The sequence below is a fragment of the Engystomops pustulosus genome, chromosome 7, assembly GCF_040894005.1.
Source record: "Engystomops pustulosus chromosome 7, aEngPut4.maternal, whole genome shotgun sequence".
Lineage (NCBI taxonomy): Eukaryota > Metazoa > Chordata > Amphibia > Anura > Leptodactylidae > Engystomops > Engystomops pustulosus.
Window position 1 is genome coordinate 78,984,300 of NC_092417.1, and position 26,477 is coordinate 79,010,776.

General features: G+C 42.1%; 1 protein-coding gene across 1 annotated transcript in view; it reads left to right on the plus strand.

Annotated features, from left to right (window-relative positions):
* Nucleotides 1-20,912, plus strand: part of USP10 (ubiquitin specific peptidase 10) — a 43,929-nt gene extending 23,017 nt beyond the window's left edge. Inside the window, exons 7-14 of the mRNA XM_072117040.1 lie at nt 5,416-5,471; nt 5,708-5,814; nt 6,363-6,462; nt 10,504-10,687; nt 12,920-13,085; nt 17,460-17,604; nt 18,839-18,904; nt 19,397-20,912. Coding sequence (XP_071973141.1) covers nt 5,416-5,471; nt 5,708-5,814; nt 6,363-6,462; nt 10,504-10,687; nt 12,920-13,085; nt 17,460-17,604; nt 18,839-18,904; nt 19,397-19,584 — 1,012 coding nt within the window. The 3' untranslated portion in view covers nt 19,585-20,912. The remainder of the gene's footprint in view (nt 1-5,415; nt 5,472-5,707; nt 5,815-6,362; nt 6,463-10,503; nt 10,688-12,919; nt 13,086-17,459; nt 17,605-18,838; nt 18,905-19,396) is intronic.
* Nucleotides 20,913-26,477: the final 5,565 nt, after the last annotated feature.

Consider the following 26,477-nt stretch of genomic DNA (forward strand, 5'->3'; position numbering starts at 1 on the left):
TGGAAAAATAAAAAAGTTATAGATTTTTGAAGGTGGGGAGTGAAAAATGAAAATGCAAAAACGAAAAAGGGCTGCGGCGTTAAGGGGTTAAATGGCAAATAATTGCTATTATTTGTGTAATGAAAAGTTATAAAATTTTTCACCTTACTGTCTCTATCAATTTTTCATGGTTTTCTAGATCTCTGCTTGCTGTACTATAGCTGTAGAAAGTGTTCTATAGAAAGCTTCTATGTCTGCTTCCAGTGGATAGAATCTGTCATGGTGTGTGATGTACAGGCAGGTGCATGAGCCGTTAGTATCGCACAACTCCTATTACTCTTTGTGATACTAATGGCTTGTGCATCTGCATGTCCATCACATTCATGCCCTTCAAGGTGAACCTGCCAGCAGAAACTGACCGAACCACTTAAATTGTCAAACTGGTTAATACCTTACAGATCATGTTTGTTTCATGGTCCAGTTGCATCTGGAAAATCAACTTTGAATTGAGCTGTAAATTGGATGTGTAAAGTCAAGGAGGCCAACAGTTCATTATTGAAGTAAAGCTTTCCCCATCTTGGAGTGCCCTCTTCAGGGCAGTGAAGTCCCTGACATCATATACTAGACTTCATTGTTATTGACACTCAAATCTCAAGAGATGGGTTGTTCTGAGGTGGGGAGAGCTTGACTTCAGTGCTAAACTCTCCATGACTTTATACAGCTAATTTACATCTTGCTCCAAAGTTGCTTTTCTGGATGTTGCCACTGCGCTGGGCCATAAAAGAAACATGAACAAGCATGGAGTGCTTGACAACATACACTTAGTGGTTTATTGGGTCAGTTTCTACTGACCGGGGGGGGGATGGCGACAGACATGGCCACGGGAGGCCAGCGCTCCACTTATCGGCCTCCCTAAATAGCGACCAAACCGAGCGGCACTCACCTAAGCCGATCTGCAATATGCCGCAGAGCACCGGGGCCCCCCGGGTGAGGAAAAGTGGGGCCAAAGAGCAAGTGGCCAAACATAGCGGAGCAGCAAGGCAAGAAAGATGGCGCTGACGGGACCCCCTTGTGCGCCAACCAAAGGTTCATCTCCGCGACTCGCCTTCTCTCAGCTGGCCGGTAAGAATCGGAATTCCCCAAACTCGGGCACCGCGTTCGAGGTACCGGAAAGATGGATCCTGGGCTCCTCACACCAAGCTGTCTCCCGCCCGCTCAGACGAGCTGCGTCATGCTGACACTCCTCCTAGGCGCAGCAGCCCAGCACACAATGCATCCCTGATGTCTAACACCTCTGATCCATCGAGGTCTCCATCTGGCAGCCCGGCCAAGCAGAAATTAAAGAAGCAGGATGACCTGACATCAAAAGACCCAAACCTATCTAATACTCAGGTCAGCAACACTATAGATAATGTTGATATGCTTGACACTTTTCATGCTTCAGACAATTGTGTCAGAAAACATGTTGAAAGCTATGTTAGTAGAATTTAGATTTTCACTCCAAAAGGACATTGCCACACTTGTCAAACTGCTGCAAGCCACTATTGATGATCTGGGAGACCAGGTCTCCCATGTGGGAAACCAGCTAGTGGAATTTTCTAATGGATTTAATGACCTGGCAGACTAACACAACTCCCTCGATGACACGGTTGCAAACATCTAAGCAAGACTAGTAGATTCCGAGGATTCACAATCCAAAATCGCTCCTGCCTAACCTAGAGGAATATGAATTTGGTATCAACAGAGCCCACAGTGTTCCTAAACCGAGCAACCTGCCAGAAACGGTGCCCAGAGATGTTCTCACTAGATTCTCCTTTTAACAAACTAAGGAGCAGCTACTAAACCAGTCAAGAAAGTTGACAACTCTACCGAGTCCCTAGGAATCTATAAAGTTATATGTAGATCTATCAGCGGCTACTCTTCAGGCTAGAAGGAACTTCACTCCAGTCACTGCTCTCCTGAGAGAATACCATACAGATGGGGCTTCCCCACAAAGATTTTGGTGAAAAGGCAGAACTCCATTATACCTATCCACTCCCTAGAAGGAGGCTTCAGTCTCATGCAATCTTGGGGCTTCCCACAAGAAGAAATTGACGTTTCTCCTGACTGACTCCCTTTTTCAGCAGTTTGTGCAAATCTTTCCTGTATCCACTAAGAGCCAAGAAACATAGGAACCGGATATTTCTAATGACTTATCTGTCACTGGTTAGTCTTATCTCCTTACAGAGGTAAATCAAGTGAAATCTGCTGTAGGTATGTAAGGAGTTCACCTTTAGTCAGCTTTCATAATCTGCTGCTCACTTACAGGTGAAAGGAGAGAAAATGGCTCAGAACAGCTGCTCTCCTCAAACAAAATCTACCTTCAAAATCCAACATGATAAACTAAGGTCACTCAGCAGATAGATTTACTAATCTGTTTACAACAGAATATGTTGTAATGTTGCACTTTGCCACGTTTATGAAGGGTTTTAGACCGTTTTCAAGCACTAATACAACCAGTATGTCAAAAGGGGGTGTGTTCTAGGCAAAGGGGTGTGGTTTTGTGCCAATAAGTCTATGCACCAAAAAATGCTTACTTTACAGAATTTTTTGCCAGTTTTCGAGGCATAAAAATAAGCCAACTGATAGGTGGTGTACAGGACTAGACTAGACAGATTAGTCTTTTTCAACATAAGACTGTGTAGTCTAACTCTGCACGGTCTTACCGTAAAACACTTTTCATATATTATTGCTACTTGGGGTTTACACCTAAATGTAATAGATTAACATGTTTATTTCATCATAGTCACTAAAATAACAAAATATCTGCTTGTTGGCTAGAGATAAGATCTGCTTTTACCATATATGACAATAAATTAATATGGTATGTCTGATAATTAAAAGGGAAATAAAATGTTAACTTCACCCCCTTTTCCCAGATCAGACATGAACAATCAACAAAGAAAATCATAAACATGTTAGGTATTTCTTTGTCTCACAAGTCCTGATCCATCAAAATATAAAAATGAATTTTCTTGGCGGTTAACCTGTTAGTGGAAATAAAGCACCTATATTTCAAAATTGCCACACTTCACCATTTTGCAACACAAAAAACATTTTATAAAAAGCTCCCAAAATGGAAGCAATGAAAATGTCTGCTCATCCCACAAAAAAAAAAGAAAAAAAAAAAATTTGAAGGTCACTTAAGTGACACTCTTTGCAGAGAGTAAAAATGTTGTGGACCTTAACAAATTGCCCCTTCCTTAGGATTGATGATAAATTGGTGATCATTGCAAGTTCAGTAAGTGTCAGTTTATTGTACAGACTCCAACAGCTCCATACTTTATACAGGTGAATGGGAGCTCATTTGCAGTAGTTTGCAGGTCCACTAAACATTGTACTGACCCCAAAATATAGGTGTGGATAATGGGTTATCCACACCTATCGATATCCAATTACTGACCTCTCCTTTGAATGAGCCACAGGTTGTCAGGCAAGCAATGGCTCAGTAACCAATGACGTTACTAGTAACTGACCCACCAGCACCTGAGGATCCCATGGGGTCTGTAATATATCTGCACTAGGAAACCTTTTGGAAGAAATTGGTCTAATAAGCCACTACCAGTATGTTTTCAAGCAGCTTAACATTTACCAGGTTAATTTTTCTTTCATGACCCAGTGTGATGGCATCATTCAGAAAATCATCTTTGAAGTGAGATGTAAATTGGTTGAATAAAGTAACAGAGGTGGAGAGCCTAGAACTTAAATCATCTCTCACTACTGCAGAAGGCCACATGTGCTGTAATTGACAGCCTTGCATCCAGGGACATCACTAAACGTCTCTCCTGAAGTCCGGTGCATGCCACCAGTCACAATAGAGGTGTGCTCTCAGGTGGGAAGAGCTTGACTTCAGTATGAGCTTTCTGAAGTGGAATGTAAATTGGTTGTATAAAGTCATGGAGGCAGAGATGATTTTCTAGATGGTGCCACCACGCTTCACCATGAAAGAAACATGATCTGAAAGGCGTTCAACTTCAAAATACTGATAGTAATAGGTTGTTTTTTTTGTCAATTTCTGCTGTGGATTCCTTTTTAAACGGGTTGGCCAACAAAAAAATGAGAGCTTGCTTGTTCATTTTAGTCCCTTTTTTATAGGGTCATTAAAACTTTTAAAATTTTTGGGGCCTGCTGGGTTTTCTTGACCAGAGGCTTCTCCCCGACACAGGACATACAGTAGTCACCCTTCAGCAGCATAGTGAGGTGAGCCACAAGCTCACCTTGTATTGGGAAGAATTTAATAGCTTTAAAGCCTTAACAGAGCTATTCCTCATTGCAGGCACAAAGTGCAGGTGTATGGAGGTATTTCTATGTGTGTCAGTACCTTTAGATGTACAAAAGACTGAATAAAGGTCTTGGCAAACTTATTTCTTCAGGCAGGTATAAAGAGATCTATCTGCAGACATCCTGGACGCTGGGAGGTGACTGCTTCCTGAACATTACCTCCTATGTTCGATATGGTAGAGAAATAAGGGGCAAAGACTAATGTCAAAAAATGTTCAACGTTCTGTGTGTGTTTGACAACAAGCTATATTAGCAAACTATGGGGAAGGCTGCATCGTATCTTTACACCAATTTTGTGGGGTGATGCAGCCTATGTTTATTACACAAACAGATTTTTTCACCAAGATGCAAGATGGTTTCTTGTGGTCAGAGAGTAGAATTGTACTGTTCTTACACCACCAGCAAGAAATCGTATTATCTTATTTGTGAACATTTCTGAAGAGCTTATTAGGCCGCATTCACACAGTGTTTGCATTGTGTTTTGAAACACAATAAAACAGAGAGATTTGCCTAATTACATTGCTGATAACATTTGCAAAACACAATGTTTACACATGTTAACATCACATTGTTAGCGATTTGTTAATGCATTGCGTTAACATGAGCATTTATAAAACGCAATGTTAACAGCAATGTAAATAGGCGAATCCTCTCTCTTCTGCTGGTACAGGCAGTCCCTGGGTTACATACAAGATAGGGACTGTAGGTTTGTTCTTAAGTTGAATTTGTATGTAAGTCGAAACTGTATATTTTATCATTGTAGTTCCCGACAATTTTTTTTTTTGCCCCAGTGACAATTGGAGTTTCAAATTTTTTTGCTGTAATAGGACCAAGAATTATCAATAAAGCTTCATTGCAGACAATTTTAAGCTGATTATTGCAGCCTGGGACTATTTTAAAGCATCCAGAGAGCTTCACCAGAGGTCACAGTGGGCAAAGGGGTCTGTCTGTAACTATGGGTTGTTTGTAAGTCGGGTGTCCTTAAGTAGGGGACCGCCTGTAATTGCGTTTCAAAATGCAATGTAAATGCCACGTGTGAACGCAACCTTACAATATGTGAGCTGAACAGTATCACCAGCTATCTGCAATAAAACTTTAATTTTTTTTTTTTTTTAGTGTTCGCCTAATGAATGAATTCACGAACATGCCGGTTATTCCTAAAGCAAAGCAAGGTAATGAGCCAATCATCAGGGTAATAGTGCAACAGTCGGGGGCGGTTGTCGAGACTTAGTGGGGTCTTTGTGCCACATACCTGCATAGGATTCTGATCACCTTTCAGATGTCATTGCCTGTGTGATTTTTACCCATTTGTGTTATTCAGAAGAACAAACTGCTGATTTCCCATAATAAATCACAAGGCTGCTGTCTGCCATTCATAACTACAGCAAAGTTTCTGATTTTTGTGCAGCTGTAGCTGGTGACAAGGTTGTTCGCGACATTCGCCCTGGACCAGCCTTTGAACCCACATACATCTACCAACTGCTGACACTCTCCAAGTCAAGTCTTTCAGAGAAGGTAAAAAATGTAATGTGTGTGGGGGGGGGGGGAGGGCACTTGTGGCATTGGGCAAATAGTCTCGAACCCAATGTAAGCTTAATGGATTGGGATTCTTGGAGCAGTTGGGGAACATAGAACCCAGTTTAAATCTTTATTGACCTCCTTCGTTCACATCCATTCTTTTTCTGGAACTCATTTACCTCAAAGTATAGATTTTAAGCCCTATGTCTATATGACATACATGTGTATTGTATAGATGTTTTTTTATCTTTTCTCCATTTATTTGGGCATATTAGGTTATCTCTAGGACAGGCTGTATTTTTAGGTACTTCTGATTTGGGATGACATGATCCATTTGGGATGACATTTAAATGAGTAAGTGGAAACAGAACGTATCATTCTACTGTTAGTAAGGGCAATATACATAACACTGGAATGACCCTTAAATATTTTTATGTGAGGGTGTAAAAAGGACAGTAGAAGACTTTTTCAGTCATACACTTTGTATACTGCTTTCCCAGCACCTCCAGTGTTTAACCTCACATTTATACCTTGTATATCCGTAGGGGCGGCAGGAGGATGCAGAGGAATACTTGGGCTTTGTGCTGAATGGATTACATGAAGAAATGTTATCGCTGAACAAGCTCCTGTATCCGCAGAATGACAGTACGCTCTTTCTCTTGTATTATGTTCAGGTTTAGACCAAGTCTTATCGGGGCAGTGATGTCACTGCAGCCTTGACATTATTTCCCCTGTAACTCCTGATTAGAACAGGAATATTCTGCAAATATTCTGACACTTCTGAGAAGATGACTGTAGGCTGAGATACAGAAGGAGTGCTCAGATTGCTACTGGTCTGTAGCCTGCCCTGGTATTTGTTATATCCATACATAGAGATATACACTCACCGGCCACTTTATTAGGTACACCTGTCCAACTGCTCGTTAACACTTAATTTCTAATCAGCCAATCACATGGCGGCAACTCAGTCCATTTAGGCATGTAGACATGGTCAAGACAATCTCCTGCAGTTCAAACCGAGCATCAGTATGGGGAAGAAAGTTGATTTGAGTGCCTTTGAACGTGGCATGGTTGTTGGTGCCAGAAGGTCTGGTCTGAGTATTTCAGAAACTGCTGATCTACTGGGATTTTCACGCACAACCATCTCTAGGGTTTACAGAGAATGGTTCGAAAAAGAAAAAACATCCAGTGAGCGGCAGTTCTGTGGGTGGAAATGCCTTGTTGATGCCAGAGGTCAGAGGAGAATGGGCAGACTGGTTCGAGCTGATAGAAAGGCAACAGTGACTCAAATTGCCACCCGTTACAACCAAGGTAGGCAGAAGAGCATCTCTGAACGCACAGTACGTTGAACTTTGAGGCAGATGGGCTACAGCAGCAGAAGACCACACCGGGTGCCGCTCCTTTCAGCTAAGAACAGGAAACTGAGGCTACAATTTGCACAAGCTCATCGAAATTGGACAGTAGAAGTTTGGAAAAACGTTTCCTGGTCTGATGAGTCTCGATTTCTGCTGCGACATTCAGACGGTAGGGTCAGAATTTGGCGTCAACAACATGAAAGCATGGATCCATTCTGCCTTGTATCAACGGTTCAGGCTGGTGGTGGTGGTGTCACGGTGTGGGGAATATTTTCTTGGCACTCTTTGGGCCCCTTGGTACCAATTGAGCATCGTTGTAACGCCACAGCCTACCTGAGTATTGTTGCTGGCCATGTCCATCCCTTTATGACCACAATGTACCCAACATCTGATGGCTACTTTCAGCAGGATAATGCGCCATGTCTTAAAGCTGGAATCATCTCAGACTGGTTTCTTGAACATGACAATGAGTTCACTGTACTCAAATGGCCTCCACAGTCACCAGATCTCAATCCAATAGAGCACTGGTGGCGAACCTATGGCACGGGTGCCAGAGGTGGCACTCGGGACCCTTTTTGCGGGCACTCAGGCCATACCCAGAGAGGACTCCCGGTATCTTTCTGCAGTCCCAGATACCCCATGACTTGCTGTGCACAGAGCTATTTTAAAGTGACAGTGCTACTTGGGACTACTGGAGGAGTGGGAAAGTGTGGACACATCTGGATTATCATTGTAGCTCCTGCTCCGGCCCTGACAATTCTTCCTGTTTATGGGACCCTGGAGGGAAGCTACAATGATCATCCAAATTTCTTCTATTTTCTGCTATATTGGTGTCCTCATGGTGCTGGTATCAATGTGAGCTGTGACAGAACAGGGAGTATGAATCACGAATTCAATTTCTGTGTTGGCACTTTGCTAAAAATAAGTACGGTAGGCCTTGGTTGTAGTTTGGGCACTCGGTCTCTAAAAGGTTCACCATCGCTGCAATAGAGCATCTTTGGGATGTGGTGGAACGGGAGATTCGCATCATGGATGTGCAGCCGACAAATCTGCGGCAACTGTGTGATGCCATCATGTCAATATGGACCAAAATCTCTGAGGAATGCTTCCAGCACCTTGTTGAATCTATGCCACGAAGAATTGAGGCAGTTCTGAAGGCAAAAGGGGGTCCAACCCGTTACTAGCATGGTGTACCTAATAAAGTGGCCAGTGAGTGTATATTTAATGTGTTTATATGTGAACAGGGTGTAACAGAGCGCTCAGGATGGAATATCAAAATACAACTAAAAATGTCAAATATCTTTCAAACAACTATCCAATGATACCAAGTTCTGTACCCCTGGGGCACAGGGGGAGGGGCAACTTAAAAAATGGTGCTTCTAATTCAGGATTTTTCAGTTGTTCCCCCACCCCGCCCCCATAGGTACGGGTAGTGAGCGGCATTTAGTGTCATTGGGTAGATTTCTGAAAAGTATTTGACACATACATTTTTAGTTTTTCATTTATTTAAAAACAAAAATTTTTGTCTCAACCTTTCATCCTGTTCAGAAGGATGATCATAAGCATATTTGTATGATTGTCTCTAAACTCCGGAATCACACACCTGTTGGATTTGTTTGTTTTTCTGTATGGACAGTACATTTTCTGTGAGGATTCTTAACACTCTATATTGCAAATAGACAGCCCTTTATTGAATCGCCCACTCCACAGCTTTGTTTGGCTGCAGTGCAATGATGAAAGCAGGTCCCTTGCTTTTATATTTAATTAGTACTATACCCTGTAATTTTCGCAATGGCCACTAGTCTTGATAGACGGACACTTATTCGGTTGGGGATTCTATACAGTATTCTACAGATGGGATTACAATAAAAAGCACCTCTTTAGGAGACCCCATAATTGTCTCCATTGTCTCTACCAAAGACAATAAATATTACAGCATATCTACAACAAGGCAAAGCCTACTTATAACCTGCTGTATGTCCCTGTATAAATTATCGCTTCTAATCGACAGTCAACTGCGCCAAACTAACAATAACTATATAACCTATTTTTCACCCTTGACAAAAGGGGGAAGTAGGGCAAGACTAAGACCCCAAAATGTGGTAAAATATAATGCAAGTTACATATTATGACATAGGTACATGGTTAAAAAAAATTTAATTCATGTAGGGTTACAATGGTAATACAGACTAAACACAGTCATGCCCGGACATAGAAAGGGAGCTGCAGTGACAAGTGTTGTAAACGGGACTGGACAAATGTCTATCCCACAGTTTTAAAGCAACAGCGTGTATTGGCACAGCAGAACGCTCGTGCCAATACACGAGGTAGTTCAAGTAATACAATATCAGACCAGTCCTTACCAAGTGAATAAGGTAAAAAGGCTCCTCTGTCCAGGGATGATACAGATAGCAGTCACATATAATAATGCATCAAAGTAAAAATTTACGTAAGGGGGTTATTATTTTTTTTTTTTTTAGTCCTATAGAGATGAGAATCGGCCATTCTCTATCTCTCCAAAGTGGCACAGACTTTAATTCCCTGTAATAGGTAAAATAATTTGTAAATTTTTAAACGGAACCTAATTTTTACTAAATACAGGTTGGTGAAGCCCATTACAGTTGCACTGCAAATATGTATTTCTGCCTCTTATAAGATCTACTGAGACTACACAGAGGATTCTGTCAGGGTGCAATGTAAGTTATAACACACAATTATATTGTAATGCAAATACTGAGTGAAGGCAGCAATACATATTTGCACTGTAGGTGTGATGGGCTTCTGTAACCTGTCTTTAGTGCAAATGAGGTCCCTGGTGACAGGTTCCCATTAAACCTTGAGGGGCTTTGAACAGATAAATTGTAGAATCTGCGTGGTATGTGCCTGGGTGCTGAAGTAAAGCCGTTGCAATGTTCTGCAGGCATCTAGTTATTGTCTCTGGCTTAGAATATTGACTCGTCCTGACAGCTCTATTTCTGTGCCATGTTTCTCACCCTGTCATTGTGGTATACTGGTTTAGAAGTTTGTTTCCATTTCCGGTTCCTTAGTTCTACATTGTAATCGCTCGTGGTGACCAACCAGGAAGCTTCTTGCCTACTCCTTATACTTCCTGAGCAAACTGACCCACGCTGAAAGTTAAACATAATTATCATTACCTGTGCCCAACCCACAGTCTGACCCACTTCTGTGCTCCTGAAACTGGATCCCATTAGTCAGGGTCAGTGTGTAGCAGCTAGAGTACAGTGGAGTTTCAGTGCACTTTTATAAAGTTTAATCTAACCATATTCTCTCTCAACCCCCCCCCCCCCCCCCCCCCCCCTTTATCCTAAAGAAATTTCAAATGGACCTGAAATCCAGCCGGTGAATATCGAAGATGACACAAACCAACATGAAGATCAAGGGGAAGGCAGTGATGAAGAGTGGGAGCAGGTGGGACCCAGAAACAAGAGCTCAGTCACTCGGCAGGCAGACTTTGTACAGACTCCAATTACAGACATTTTTGGAGGACACATGAGGTGGGTGGTTTTGTATTTGTTTTGTAGATCTTAAAATGTAGGGCGTTTCTCCAGACCTACTATAGTGCAGCCATGGTGCTCTATAGGGCATGGACATCGTGCATCCTCAGAGAATGTGCTCTATGCATTTCTTTGAATTATCTGTAATGACGGGTAATCTATCAAGAACACACTGGCTCATGTACAACATTGACATCACAGACCATGCACTTTTCCACATAGTCTATTTAGTTAGACGTGAGCTGCAGAATTTCCATCCTTTATATGCTACATCCCTGACTCTTCACTGGAGCTCTGTGGTATGCTCTGGATTTCAGACATGTGTGTGTTGTGGTTCTCCCTGCTTTGAGATTGCACATTCTGCAGGATCCTGTGTAACATCTGTTGTCTGCGGAGGATGGGTGTGGTGTAAGGATGTAATGTAACACTCTTCCCTTCACCACAAGCGCTTGCATTTTATGCCATGTGGTTAGCATGGACACACTGTTCCTCAACCATCCTTAATGTGCTGCCCTCTTTCAGGTCTATGGGTATGACGAATTGTAATTTTTGGTTTTGTGATTTTGCAAAGGATTTTTCATGACTGATTTGAGTTTTGACTTACTGATTGTAGAGTGCATTTCAGGAAGATCTCATACCATCCTGGTCTCTTGTGTCACCTGTGGATTTTGTTTTATAAAGTGTTACTCCAAAATAATCCCAGAATGTTGTTTGCTTTCCACAAGTTTAATATGTTCTTTTCCTTTATTTGTGCTTGTTTTCTGCCTTCTAATCTCCCCTGTTACCCATTGTAAAACCTTTGTCACTAAGCTACGGGTACAATCCCATTTTCACCACTTTCAACCTCTGAACTACAGGACCTTGAGGCACAGAGTGAACGCAAGTTTGTACATAGCTGGTGACTGCACCCATGCTTGTGAAGGTTTAAAGAGAACCCGTCATGCAAAATAACCCCCTAATCTAAATATATTTTCATAAACTGCCATTAGAAAATATGCCTCTATCCTTCATTGTCCCTCTACATGCCTGTAAACTTAAACAATGAGGTCCTAAAGCTGTATGCAAATGACCTGTGAAATGTCCAATGAGTCATTATCATATTCAAGTTGTCCGGCTTATTCATGAGTAGGAGGTACAGCCACACCCCCAGTGCTTGACTGACAGCCCGTATAATGATGTGCTTCCTGGTGCTGGCGCCCCCTGCAGCCTGTGTGTGTATAGGAGAGATACAACAGCTCCAGGCAGCCATGTTACAGCAGAACATGTCAGGTACTTGTGTAGCTGATGTCTGTGGCTCACACATGTGTATTAGGAGGATGCAGTATGTCAGCAGATGCAGCACACACACTAGCCATGCTTTACTATACATTACACACAGACATGAGCAGGGGGAGGAGGAACAGGGGTGACATCACTGCCTCTGACCATGTGACCAGCCTCATTTACATAATAAAGAATAGATGATTTTACAATGATCAATGTATGTAATGACTAGATAAAGGCTGTGATGGATCCTTGTGAGCTACTCCAACAGGTTGTAGTGACAGGACTAGCGACAGAGTCCTGATGACAGGTGTCCTTTAACACCAAGAACTGCTTCAAGTTGCACTAAAAACTGAATGTGGACTGACTAGAAAAGGGTTGCTGTCTTAGAATCGAATCAACTTTCAGGTCCACTGATGTCTCTGAAGACTTCTTAAAGGGGGTTTTCCACCACAGGATAGGGCATAACTTGCTGATCTGGCCATCCTTAAATATCAAGGACTCCCATGCAGGTTTACGGTTTTACCTGGAATTGATGTGATCTTCTAAGAGATCACATCTGGTCATACTACCAGAATTGTTTACAAGTGCTCTGCAGAATATGACTAAGGGCTCATTCACACTGCCGTCTGCGGGGCCGTACATGCGGCCGCATGTAAGTCCCCATAGACTGCAATAGCAGTGTGGCACCGATCCGGGCCGCACACCGCAAAAACATAGAGCAAGCTCTATCTTGAGGCGGATGTGCGGCCATGTGCCGCTATTTCCGTGTGCCCACAGAGATAGATGGTCACCTATGGCATTGGTGCCACGGTACGCCACCACTGCTCTAGATTTTTACTTGATCAAGCAAATTCTGGATTAACAATTTTATATATTGTTTGAAGGATGTTTGACATCTTATTGTATCTAGGTGTATAGTGCTTATGTCTTGTCTTGTGCTTTACAACTCTGCCCTTTCTGTTGCAGGTCTGTTGTTTACCAGCAAAGTTCCAAGGAGTCGGCAACCTTACAGCCATTTTTTACCCTACAACTGGACATTCAGTCTGAGAAGATTCGCACCGTCCAAGATGCACTGGAAAGTCTTGTAGCCAGAGAATCGGTCCAGGGTTACACCACCAAAACCAAACAAGAGGTGGGAATCATCTGTGGCACTTTTGCAGCCCTGTATAGTTAGTGAGTCGGTAGCTTTGCTTATTCTGGTGCCCTTCTGTAGCCATTCCTGCTTTCTCGGTCAGTTCTTTGACCAGGAATGCAGCAGCTTAACTTTCTTATGGCTGATTGTAACCTAGCCTTGTATCTCATCTATATTCACACTTACACTGTTAAACCGTAATTAGCTGATTATTCATTTCTGAAAAAAAATAGTAGGTTATGATTGTAAACTTGGTAATTTATTTCATTATGCATTACAGCTTCTCTGTGCCTTGTTTCTGCTCCTTCTTTGTCTAGCAGTGAGCAGTGTATCATAAACATACACTGGAAAGTACACAGAGTAGCTGAAGTAGCTGAATCATAAAGCTTCCTTATCACTAAGGTGATTTGACTACCTATGCATCTGTTGCCTGTAAAGTATCTGAGTCATTTGATACTTTCTCATGCTCCTTTATCGCTAAGCTGCCATTGGAGAACAGGACAGAAGCTGGTTTTCACAAACTGCTAAACTAAGGAAAAAATGATTTTGTTACACTTTTATACATGTGTTTCTGTAGGTTTTTATCTGGTCACATATAGAGCTGAGGTCACTTTTATTTGTATCTTCTCAATTTTCAAGATTCCCGCTAGAATTGTGCCTATTTCAGCTAGAAGAATGGTGAATGTAGCTCTGCCTGTGAAGGAAATTCTGTAAAGCGTTTTTCCTCAGCATAGCTGAGAGAGTTCTACTTTTCTCAGTCCACTGATCCTTGTCTGACAAGTGGGTAATATATCTACCAGTGCTTCCTAAGGACATGTCTAGCAGTCAGAGATGTCCCATAAGGAGGTACACTACCTAAAAGTCATAACTGCATGACTAGTTTTTCACCACTGTTATAAGCAGTGTATTTCCCTGATCCCAGCTTATATGCTGCACTGCACGGGCAGTGCAGGGGTTAAGCAGCCCTCTCTGAGCTCCGCCGCGGTCTAGGATTCCCAGCCATTTGAAGGTCGTTGCTCATTGCCAAGCGCCTTGTGATTTTAGCTTGTGCGATTTTGGTGGGTAACCTGTCATTTCTGGTCTTCACAGAGCAACCACTGTTCAATTAAGGGTTTTGGAGGTATGGGCGTTCAGTTTACGTTCTGGTGGCTCCGTCTGGTTTTTATTTTGATGTCTGGGCTGGAAATAAAATTCATGCATGATAATTATTAAAAGACAGTGAAGTCAAACAGGAGCCATTCTAGTGACATTTAGACAGGCAGTCACTTTTTAAAGGAATTTTCCCAGTTGACCAATATTATAAAGAGCTGATATTTTGGGGTGTTTGACTTTTTAAAGGGAAAGGCTATTATTTACTTTTCTGTATAACCTGGAAAGTGCACACCTCGCAGCCCGTCATATCTGTAGTGAGAAACGGTCCACAAGACACCTACCATGTTCTTTACTTGCGTTTTAGTGCTTGCCATAGATATTTGGGGCATCCTAGGACTAGGTGCCCTAAACAGACCCTTTTCATTTTGGCAAGTGCTAGTAGTTGTGCCAGCTCCATTATGTTCCTCTTCTTTCATGACCTCACTATGCTATCTCTATCTTAATGCAGACAAGCTGGAGATTAGACACTGTTTATAGGACTGCATGAGCATTTAACAAAACACAACGTGCTGTTTGCAGATAATTTTAGTTGTATTCCGCTTAGTGTGTGGTGTCTGGTTCATGGAAAGCTACAATAATCGCTTACTACTGCAGGTCTGTACTGAATAACGGAAAAGCAGATACATTGTGTCGGTACTGTTTGATCACACTTAAAGGGCACCTGCCACCCCGATTCTACCTATAAAGGTAGAAGGGGTGGTAGGTGGATGAATGGGACATGAGGATAGCCCTTTTTTGGGCTAATCCTCACGTCCCGGCTATCTATTAGAAAACTTCAATGCTCGCATATGTAAAAATTTTTTTAATGCGGCTATTGGGGCGTGGAGTAGCCGGACATGAGGCTACCATCGCGGCTACTCCACGCCCCAGTAGCCTTGTTCCTCCGCCTACCATTTAATCTTCGGCACGAAGCTCCTCGTAGCTGCGTGCCCTTGTACTAGTCCCCGGCGTTCTGTGCATGTGCAGAATGCAGGGCTCGGGCTGCGCGGCTCCGGTGGGCCCGGAGCTACTGCGCATGCGCAGAAGGCCGCAAATGCCGGGGGACTCGGACGAGGGCATGCATCTACGTGGAGCTGCGCGCCGAAGATTAAATGGTAGGCAGAGGAACGAGGCTACTGGGGCGTGGAGTAGCTTAATAGGTAGAATCGGGGTGGTAGGTTCCCTTTAAGCTTCTGGTGCAATTTTATAATATGACCATCTACTTATGTTTGTTATCCATGGCCACCTTCTATCTAAAATCAACTTTTAAAATAATGGATGCGTCAACAGAACCCCTCTGCCTCCCCCTCAGCACCTACACACTCCCACTGCCTTCTGTAATCTCCGAGCACAGTGTGTTGTGGGGGGTAGGAGTGATCCTACAGCCTGTAAAGCTGCAGCATTGAAAGGCTCTTAACAGCACCAAGGCCCTTCAGCCTCATTAGCATAATTTTTTTTTAGGAAGCATGCCATGTATAACAAATATAAGATTACCATAGTCTTCATGTGCCTGTATGTATGAGTGTGTTTTTCATGATTTTCAGGGTAGTAGATATTAAAATTTTACATAGTACGGTTGAAAAGACGTGTACATCGAGGAAGGTTTCCAATTTCAGGTCGCTGGGCATTCGGCCTTTACCATTTTATTACAGTTCATTTTCTCTTTATTTTTGGTTCTCTGTTTAAGGATATAAACTGGATTCCTCCTACTTCTCACAGCTGATATTTTACTGCATTGCAAGTATTACTGATTTTTACCCAGGTTTTGTAGTAATTGTACTCCCAACTTTGACTGCAGCAAAAAGTATTTAATATTTCTCTTGTTTTATGTTTTATGAAAAATTGGTGAGGCAAGGTATCCTAGGGTGACGTAATGACTGGCAGTGATCTGCAGTGGAGCTCCCCACTGGGCATGCCTGCAGTCTTCTCAGAACTGCAGGTAGTTCTTAAAGGGTCATTAGGAGATTTTTTTTCTTGCTCCCTCATGTCCACACACAGAAAAGTCTACACATTGCCAAAGAGTTCTTATAGTAAAACTGGGTAAAATATTTGGCAGTTTATGTAGACCCAATTCATCATGGATAGGCTGACTGAATTGAATTACTGTCAGGAGCAGGTTCCTCCTCATAGACTGAATTTGAATATATTTGGATGGAAAATCCTTTATCCATGAGCAATGAGAACACCAAGGAACATTCAGCTTAGCTTGTACTAATAAAAAAAGTCAGATGTTACCTGTGTGCTTACTGCTATGCCACCAACCCACATTACTGTAGAGAGGTTGGTCCCTCCCTGCTCTAACATAGATTTCTTAAGAGACTAAGAGTTTTTCTGTCATTTCATATTTCCTTTCAGGAATTACATTTTGTTCAGAAATTGTATTCCAATTAATATGCTTTATGTTCTTCCTTAAAGGGCTTTACTGGTGGTTGAAAATCACAGCTGCTTTCTTCCAAATGCAGCTCCACACCTGACTATATGGGTACTGTCTAAATTTGTAACTGTTGCTATACCAGCACAAGCCATTGTCAGGTGTGGCGCTGTTTTGGAAGAAATCGTCCATGCCTCTCCACCCATACAAAAGCCATTTAGTTGTGCAATTGTAAGAAAATGCTCACATTTTCTATTTGTAATTATTTATTGTAATTTATGAAGGAGCCAGTTTAGTTGTAAATTGTAAGAAAATGCTCTCACCACATTTGCTATTTGTAATTATTTATGGTTGTTTATGAAGGAGCTAGAACCTGAGACAGAACCTTGGCTTACCTATTCTGCAGCCCCACTTTCATCTAATATGCTAGGGCAAAATGAACTTTCGGACGCTGCATCACACCTACTATTCGATATTTGTGAATGAGCCGTGATTACTATTATACGGAGACGTTGTGCTTTATTTGTCCCCACGTTCCCAGCGTCTCTGGCCTCAGCTGGTCATCCCTGGGAATAGCAGAGCGCAGATTGCTGCTGCCTGTAGTTTGTGATAAACAATAGTTAACAATCATTTCGGCACCAGAAAGGGTAAATCTGTGAGCGCTTCCTCTGATAAATCTTGGTTATTTACTTGTAGCACATCTGTTTCTGGAATCCAGGCCGTTGCAGAAAGAGCTCTGCTGTCCAGGCGATTTCATCATTCCTGCTGGGCCTGTGCTTTTGGGGTGATTAGTGCAGGACTTGGCGCTATGACTGGTGGTGCAAAGATTGGGTTGTTCTGTTCTTTACTGATACACGCTGCCTCTGCTTCAGGTGGAGGTCAGCCGCAGAGTAACGCTGGAGGAGCTGCCCCCTGTCCTCGTGCTGCACCTCAAACGATTCGTGTTCGAAAAGACTGGTGGCTGCCAGAAGCTGGTAAAGAATATTGAATACCCTGTGGACCTGGAAATCAGCAAAGGTAACGGCAAGGCTGCTCTGTGTAACCATTATGGCACTACTTAACCTCTAAGAACTCTCCCAAACTATAGCATTGTTAACATGTTAGATGCCTGCCTGGTAAAGATCCAAGCACACATAATGCCAGGCCATTACTTCGACATTGAGGAGACTGGTCATGTATTTGCTAACCGCAAGAGAGCATGCCAGTTGTTAGTCGAGGGGTGACTTGTCTCCCATGGGCCTCCTAAGGTGCTTACCAAGGCAGTAAATAAGTTGTGTCTGTAAGGTATAAATAGAAAGAAATAGTGAATCATTCACATCAAGTATTATAAAGTCATATTGGACAAATAAATTAAAAAAAAATCTATTTAAGCATTTTTCCTCGAAAGTAATATCTCACAAACCCCACACAAGGCAATTAGTATCTCGAAACACACAAAATATTCCCATGAAAAGAGGAGAGAAGACCTCCCAGATAACCCAGGAAAAAAAGTTCAAAAGGTAGGGAAAAACCAGACAAGAGGAACAACAACCGAGGAAGGGGACGAGCCATCGTACATTCAAAAGAAAAAAATTAGGCAAATTTTTGTATATAGTCATTGTCATGATATAAAAATACCATTCAGATCAAGTCTTTGAAAAGCAAACTCTGTCCTAACTCTGAGTATAAGCCATGAGTGCTTGAGTTTCACTAGGACAGTACAAGGGACAGACGGTTTCTTCCACGTACATTCTATCTTGGCCACTAAATGGGTGAGTTCTGAAACTACTGGTATCTGCCAATCCAGAAGAACATCCTATGTTGATGCGCATAACTAAACATCTGTGTTCTTGTGAATTAGTGTATACTCCTCTACTCAGCAATGATGTAGTTTCAGGCAAGTCTACTAAGCGCAAATTCACACAACCCATGGGTCGGCAATGCATCACACGCGCGGCACCGTACCGTTCCGTATGTCCTATCCCCTCCTCCTCTACCGTGCGTGTGCCCGATTTGCTATGATACGGCGGGCACACGTACGTGTGAATTCGCCCTCAGTATGTAAACATGAGTTTACCTAACAGCAACTAACAGAAAGTGTTGGGGATCATATGTGCAAGTCCCTGGGTGGTAGTGGCGTTCAGATCACAGTGCATCAATACCTTGTAACTAGGTCTCCATTGTAGACTCGGTATTGGATCATTTAGAACTATGTAGATATCTATATACATTTATACAGTTATTGTCTTTTTGACATGTCTTTTCTTTGCAGATTTACTTTCTCCTGGAGTGAGAAGTAAGATTTTTAAAGGCCAAAGAACCTACAGGCTCTTTGCAGGTAACAATATATTTTCAGTAGATGATAAACCGTTTTCTATTAAGGGCTTGACGTTTCACTGTCCATGGTCTTGTGTCCGTGAGATGTGCTGCTTTGTTAGAACACAGTTGATCAGTTCACACCAGCCATGGGGGCAGTAACCTTGCATACTGGGGGGGGTTCTATCACCATAAAGAAGCTTGGGGTCCTGCAGAGGAGATAACATATATTGTGCTCCACTAACATTGTAACTGCTTAGGACTAGGTTTTGATGGGAAAATGGTAAACAATGACTTTCATTTCCTGATAGCAAGCAGAGATCCTAAAATTCATAAGAAATGCAAATAATGTATCACACTAATTATATTGTGTATTAAAGAAGCTTCATTTAGCAGTCTGAAAACTGCCCTTTTAAGTACATGTACTTTGTCACTTCCACTGGTTCTGTTCAGTACTTAAGGATGTGTCTGGTATTTTCTCCTTTTTCATTTGTTTTCTTCTTCTCTTCTTCAGTGGTCTATCACCATGGTAACAGCGCTACGGGTGGACACTACACTACAGACGTCTTCCAGATCGGTCTCAATGGCTGGTTACGCATCGATGACCAGACTGTGAAAGTGATTAATCAGTATCAGGTGGTGAAACAGACTGTAGAGCGCACAGCCTACCTCCTGTATTACCGCCGTGTAGACCTGCTGTGAACTGCGCCCCGTGCTGTGTGTGTGCTCATGCGCAAGATTCCTGCTTCATAGGACACAAATCACCAGTTTCCACTTCCTTTTAATCCTTGATTTCATTTTTCTCTGAGTGCACCCCCTTTTGCTCTCCCCAATGTTTTTTTTTTTCCCTTCTTTTCTCCTCTTTCAAGTACATTTTTAGATTATACTAAGAGGATATGTTTAAAGAAAACTTTCAATTTGCTTTAGGGACCCCACCAACCCCAGACTGCAGTGAAAGCATTTGGGGTTAGGAGTAGCCAAAATTGCTGCTCCCTTTTTCTGGGGTAGAGACCTTTTTAAGCATATAATGTGACCTGAAAAGGTGAAAATCTTAACAAATGAGACAATGTTGTAATCATCTTATCAAGATGTTTAATATATTATTGCCATTTCATCCTTTTGTGGCTAGGAAAGCGCCACCTGGAAGCAAAAGGATCAAACCGTAAAACCACCTCCTGGCTGAAGGTCTGATGTAACAATTCAGCCATTGACCTGCTGCAGCATCAGACTTCATGTGGACCCAAGGAGCTGAGACTTAGCAAGTCAATGGTTCTTAATACGCAGAATAGATTTTTATTATTTTTTTAGCGTCTGTGGTAGAAGTGGCTGTGTTGCCTCTTGGGCACCCACTGCTTCACCAAAGACTCAAAGCACCAGCATTAATCAATCTACATGTGAGAACAGTGCGGCATGAAAGATTTCAGCCCGTTCCTGCAAGTCTCCACCTTTCACTTCTAGGGGAAAAATAAAGCTACCACTTTCCTTCGCTTTTCGGATCACTAAATCAACTGTTAAGAAACCGTGAAAAAAAAAATGTACCAGGCTGCAATTCTCTCTAGGTTTTCTTGCATAAATCAGTAAAAAAGTATATATAAAAAAAATTAAAGCTAGCAAAAAATGTAAAAAAAAAAAATTGCAGAAGGCTTTTTTCAGAGTTGCTGGGTGCCTCGTAGAAGTAACCTAAAGTATTAGATCGTTTTAACCCCTTCCCTGCGGAAGTGAGGCCAATGCCAGTGTCTTCAGCAGCAGAAGGCTTTAAAATTCATTGCAGAGAGAAGACCTAAATCGGTAAACCTTTGACATTGGGAGGTTTGTCTGTGTAGAGGACAGTGATTGTAATGAGACATCCAAATAATAACGCTTGTCTGTGTACCGTGGAGGTGAGTGCCACCCGGATTCCAGGCAGTCTGCTTCATTTAATTTTTGCTGTCTCGCTCTCCTCTAACGTTCAGTTCCTAATTGTACACAGTTTAGTGATATCTAGGAGTAAAAAGTCTTTGCCCATCAATAAAGTCACAACGTTGGTTTAAGATGTCATACAGTCTCTTTATTTTGTGTATTGGTGACCAGCAGAGCTACGGAGAATACTGTGCATCCCTCTAAATAGTGGGCGCTAGAGCTTTTACCACTGAGTGGTGCAGAATCCATACAATCATCAGCATCCGAGCGTCTCAACTAATATCATGATACGGTAAATGTTGTCCATCCTGCCTGGAACACATTTGATCGGAATTGTCGGCTGTGGGATTTTGTGGAAGGTACATGGAAAATTATTTTCAGCATTTCTGACACACTTCTGGTTTATTGCTGAACTTGCTTTATTTCCGGTTCCAATCTAACCACTTACTATCAGTGCCAGGGACGACGTTCGAAAATATAAAATTAATCCCATTTCCTGTAAGATGAACAAAGGTTGGATACATTTTCTGCCATAAAAAGCTGTATTTCACACAAAAAAAACTTAACAGGAGTCAGCTATTTTATAGAGGGCGCCTACAACTGCTTGTAACTTGTGCAAGGCCACTGTGCACCCAGCCTGTTTTAGGAGTTGGTGAGCAGGGGTGACCTCAGAGTGAAGCCTATCCATTCACTACAACACAGAAGTGACATCGCTGAGAATACAGCCCATCCATTCACTAGAGAGCAGCACTGACATCCCTGAGAATACAGCCTATCCATTCACTAGAGAGCAGCAGTGACATCACTGAGAATACAGCCTATCCATTCACTAGAGAGCAGCACTGACATCCCTGAGAATACAGCCTATCCATTCACTAGAGAGCAGCAGTGACATCACTGAGAATACAGCCTATCCATTCACTAGAGAGCAGCAGTGACATCCCTGGGAATACATCGTATCCATTCACTAGAGAGCAGGGTTGACATCACTGAGAATACATCGTATCCGTTCACTAGAGAGCAGCGGTGACATCCCTGAGAATACAGCCTATCCATTCACTAGAGATCAGGAGTAACATCACTGAGAATACAGCCTATCCATTCACTAGAGAGCAGCGGTGACATCCCTGAGAATACAGCCTATCCGTTCACTAGAGAGCAGCGGTGACATCCCTGAGAATACAGCCTATCCGTTCACTAGAGAGCAGCGGTGACATCCCTTAGAATACAACCTATCCATTCACTAGAGAGCAGCAGTGACATCGCTGAGAATACAGCCTATACATTCACTAGAGAGCAGCAGTGACATCACTGACAATACAGCCTATCCATCACTAGAGAGCAGCAGTGACATCACTGACAATACAGCCTATCCATTCACTAGAGAGCAGCAGTGACATCACTGACAATACAGCCTATCCATCACTAGAGAGCAGCAGTGACATCACTGACAATACAGCCTATCCATCACTAGAGAGCAGCGGTGACATCACTGAGAATACAGCCTATCCGTTCGCTAGAGAGCAGCGGTGACATCCCTGAGAATACAGCCTATCCGTTCGCTAGAGAGCAGCAGTGACATCCCTGAGAATACAGCCTATCCATTCACTAGAGAGCAGCAGTGACATCCCTGAGAATACAGCCTATCCATTCACTAGAGAGCAGCAGTGACATCCCTGAGAAAACAGCGTATCCATTCACTAGAGAGCAGCGGTGACATCACTGAGAATAAAGCCTATCCATTCATTAGAGAGCAGCAGTGACATCACTGAGAATACAGCCTATGAATTCACTAGAGAGCAGCAGTGACATCACTGAGAATACAGCCTTTCCATTCACTAGAGAGCAGCAGTGACATCACTGAGAATACAGCCTATCCATTCACTAGAGAGCAGCAGTGACATCCGTGAGAATACAGCCTATCCATTCACTAGAGAGCAGCAGTGACATCACTGAGAATACAGCCTATCACTAGAGAGAAGCAGTGACATCACTGAGAATACAGCCTTTCCATTCATTAGAGAGCAGCAGTGACATCTGTGAGAATACAGCCTATCCATTCACTAGAGAGCAGCAGTGACATCACTGAGAATACAGCCTATCCATTCACTAGAGAGCAGCAGTGCCATCACTGAGAATACAGCCTATCCAGGTACTATAGAGCAGCAGTGACATCACTGAGAATACAGCCTATCCATTGAATTCTATAAAATCATTTTGAGGCTTTCATGCTTTTTTTTGCCTTTTCTTCATCTACCTCACACTTTGTTGATGTTTTCTTTTCAGAGAAGTTGGCACTTTGTAATTTTCCTACAGTCTGGTATCTGTCTTAGTGGACATTTAATTAATTGTGTAACATACCTCCATGATGTGGCCCAAGTTGTGCAGTGCAGGATTGTTGTGTGCCCTGCTGCTGCTTTGAGACTGCACTCAATGAGAGTGAACAACTGAGTACATTTCAGCACTCACGTCTTATTTCTCAGTATCTGTTTTTTGGAGAAGTTTAGTGTTTTCATCCTCCTGGACACAGTGTTGACATCTGCATCTGATCATAGGGATGAGGCTGCAGATGGAGTAATTGGATGGAAGTGCCAGTCTTTGGGGCATATGCTGTCATTCAATCAGAACTAAACTTTCAACAGAATTGCACAAATCAATAATGCAAATTATTTGTATTGGAGAAATAAATAGTGAAGGTGATAATTGTAATATACTTCATTAAAGGGAACCTGTCATCAGGTTTTCTCCATTAAACCTAATGATTGGTTCCCACAGAAGTCTTCATATTGTGCCCCATGCTTTTTTTTGTGTAAAAGTCCACAACTCAGATCTAGCTACACTTTTACAAAAGTTTCTTGCACCTTGCCAGGAGTCACAAGGGATATGTTTTCTCTTCAGCCAAGTCACTGTATGACTCGACTCTGCTGATTAGACTATTCAGTGACCTTAAGGGTCCGTTTTTAAGCAGTACGTTTTTTGAAAATACATCCGTTTTTGACCGGTTTCACCAATTATCTTAATTAAAACAGTTCAGTTGAGGCCTCTAGTTTCCAGTAATACTGTACAATCCTCCTCTGTATTCATTGCTTTACAGAGTTTAGTATCTGCAAATATTCAAACTCTACTTTGCAAACCCTCTATGAGGTCATTAAGAAAAATATTAGACACTTTGGGAAAAATTTATCAGAAGTCTCTGAGGACAGAACTATTGTAGTTGCCCATGGCAACCAATCAGAGCTCAGCTTTCATTTTATAAACAGCTGTGGGAAAATGAAAGTTGAGATCCCATTTATTGCCATGAGCTAATGGAACAGAAAACTGTTGTTACAACTACAAGATTTTTAGTATATTTATTGTTGTGACAGTACGATGGCACAGGGATTTTATTATGGAAGCTTCACTTCTTCTCTCTCACAAAGTTATCTGTGCCATTTTATGTTGTGTAATGTACAGGAAAGGCTGCGATTAGTATTGTCAATGCTGTGTAGATCTCCTGTAGATCATGTATAGTTTTTTTCAGTGTTTTTGACTCGGTGATGAAGACTTCACCCGCGGTTGGTGCTTGCACCGATCGTGGGTATTACCGTATTGTTCGGCTGATTAGGCGCACCGGCATATAGGGCGCATTAAGAATAAAGGGGCAGCTTAGACGTGTTGGTGCATACATAAGGCGCACCGGATTATAAGGCGCAGGCGGGCCCTTGAAGAGGGTCCGGGGGCGTGGTTTTGATTGCCGAGCAGAGAGGCATAGAGGTGACTCAGCAGCGCCACAGCAGTGGCGGCTACTGTCAGAATGCCTACGACGAGGGACATGTTGAAGATTGAACGCCCCAGGCCCCCACAAACTCCCGAACTTGGTGCCGATTGCGCCAGGAGAAGTGAGCCACCCCCACGGATAGCCTCAGCAAGGACACAGGGAGCAGAGGTAAGCGGGTTAGGCGGCAGATGAAGAAGCGCTGTGGCTATTTGGCCCGGAGCTCTTCCTGATTCATATATTAGGCGCATCGGACTATAAGGCGCACTTTTAATTTAGAAGAAAATCATAGGTTTTTTAGTGTGCCTTATAGTCCGAAAAATACGGTAACCTCTTCTTTGCCGCCACCGGCACTTATAACGTGGTGGCGCATGGGCAGTTGCCATGACAGCCTCGGGTCTTCATCAGACCAGAGGTTGAATGGTTTATGCAGATTCGTTACAATGTCAGTGGCTCATTGTAACGTATGCTGTGCAGAAATGCCATATACTGCAATACAGTTGTATTGCAGTATATGGTAGGAGCTATCTAACTATCTAGGGTTAATGTATCCTAGAGGGTCTAAGAAAAAAAAAAATAGTAAAAATTTAAATCTAGGGAAACCTTTCCCTAGAACCGATATAAAACATAATAAATAGTATAAATCACATCTATCAAAATATAAAAACTTTTCACCGGGCAAAAAATTGTTTACTTTTTCGTACACATTTAATTTTTGAAAATGTATTAAAACGCAATAAAACCTATATAAATTTGGTATCACCGCGATCGTACTGAACCAAAGAATAAAGTAGATGTGTTATTTGGAGCGTATAGTGAATGGCGTCCTTAAGGGGTTAAAAGAGTCTTTATAAAAAAAAATAAGAAATGCATCAATTTCTGCGCAAGTTTGTTGAAGGTCCAGCAGATAGTTTGTGCCTCTTTTTTTGTTGAAGTTTCTGATACAGCAGGAAATGTGCCCCTTCCTCTCTGGCATCGGGGATAGTCTCCTGACAAACCGGCAATGTTTAAAATGTCTCAGGTGAGATTTGAGCTTGCGATCAATAGTAGCAGAAGCAGGAGCCTAGTTTTATGAATTACAAGCTCCCCTGTTGGGATTTTATTATCCTAATTATTTTTTAGTAGCAAACCTTAATAGCCCGTGTAACATGAAGATGTATTAGCCTAAAAGCCTCAATAGCAATCACTTTAACGGCACTATATTATGGAGTTGTATGTATAGAGAGATGTGTGCACAGATATAGAAACCTGTTAAATCATCTCCATATACTGGTAATACATGAAGCAATTTTGTGGGACATGTTCAATTATTGTTCAACCTTCTGTATCTAATAAGTGCTGCAGACAGAAGACAAACTGTTTTCTAATGTTACCATTTAGGATCAGAATGTTTTGGTTTTGGGACTAGAAGTCAGGAGGTTGCCCTTAGACTTTAAAAGTTCTTACTTTATTTATAACCTTGTGTCTATGCTCGAAAGGTGGTTTAGTTTAATGGACCTCAAAAGTCCCTTTTCCACTGCAAGCTATTATTTTGCCTTTAGTCAGCTTTTGAAGTATGTAGTGTATGGTCCTTTTTTAAGTTCCTGCTTCTAATTAGGTCCCATAATATCACATGACAAAGCTGTTGTGATTGGTTTTCTGCAGCAGAAAGTATCTGTTTCTCTGATGACAGTTTGTGAAAACCAAACACTTGGTACTACACTTAAACTGAACCAATCCTAAAACTACTCTAAGTAATAACCCCCGGTTTTCAAAAACAACAATGCACAAAAAGCAACAAATACAATGTACATGTTTTTATGACAGATCAGAAATTGGGACAAAGGTATCCTGCACAATGATATGTTTTCATTTCTTTTAAAATAAAATGTTCTGAGTTCTTAATGACTTGGGCATTTTTAGCGAATTTTTATGTGAGGGCGTTTTAAGGGCCATTCTAAAT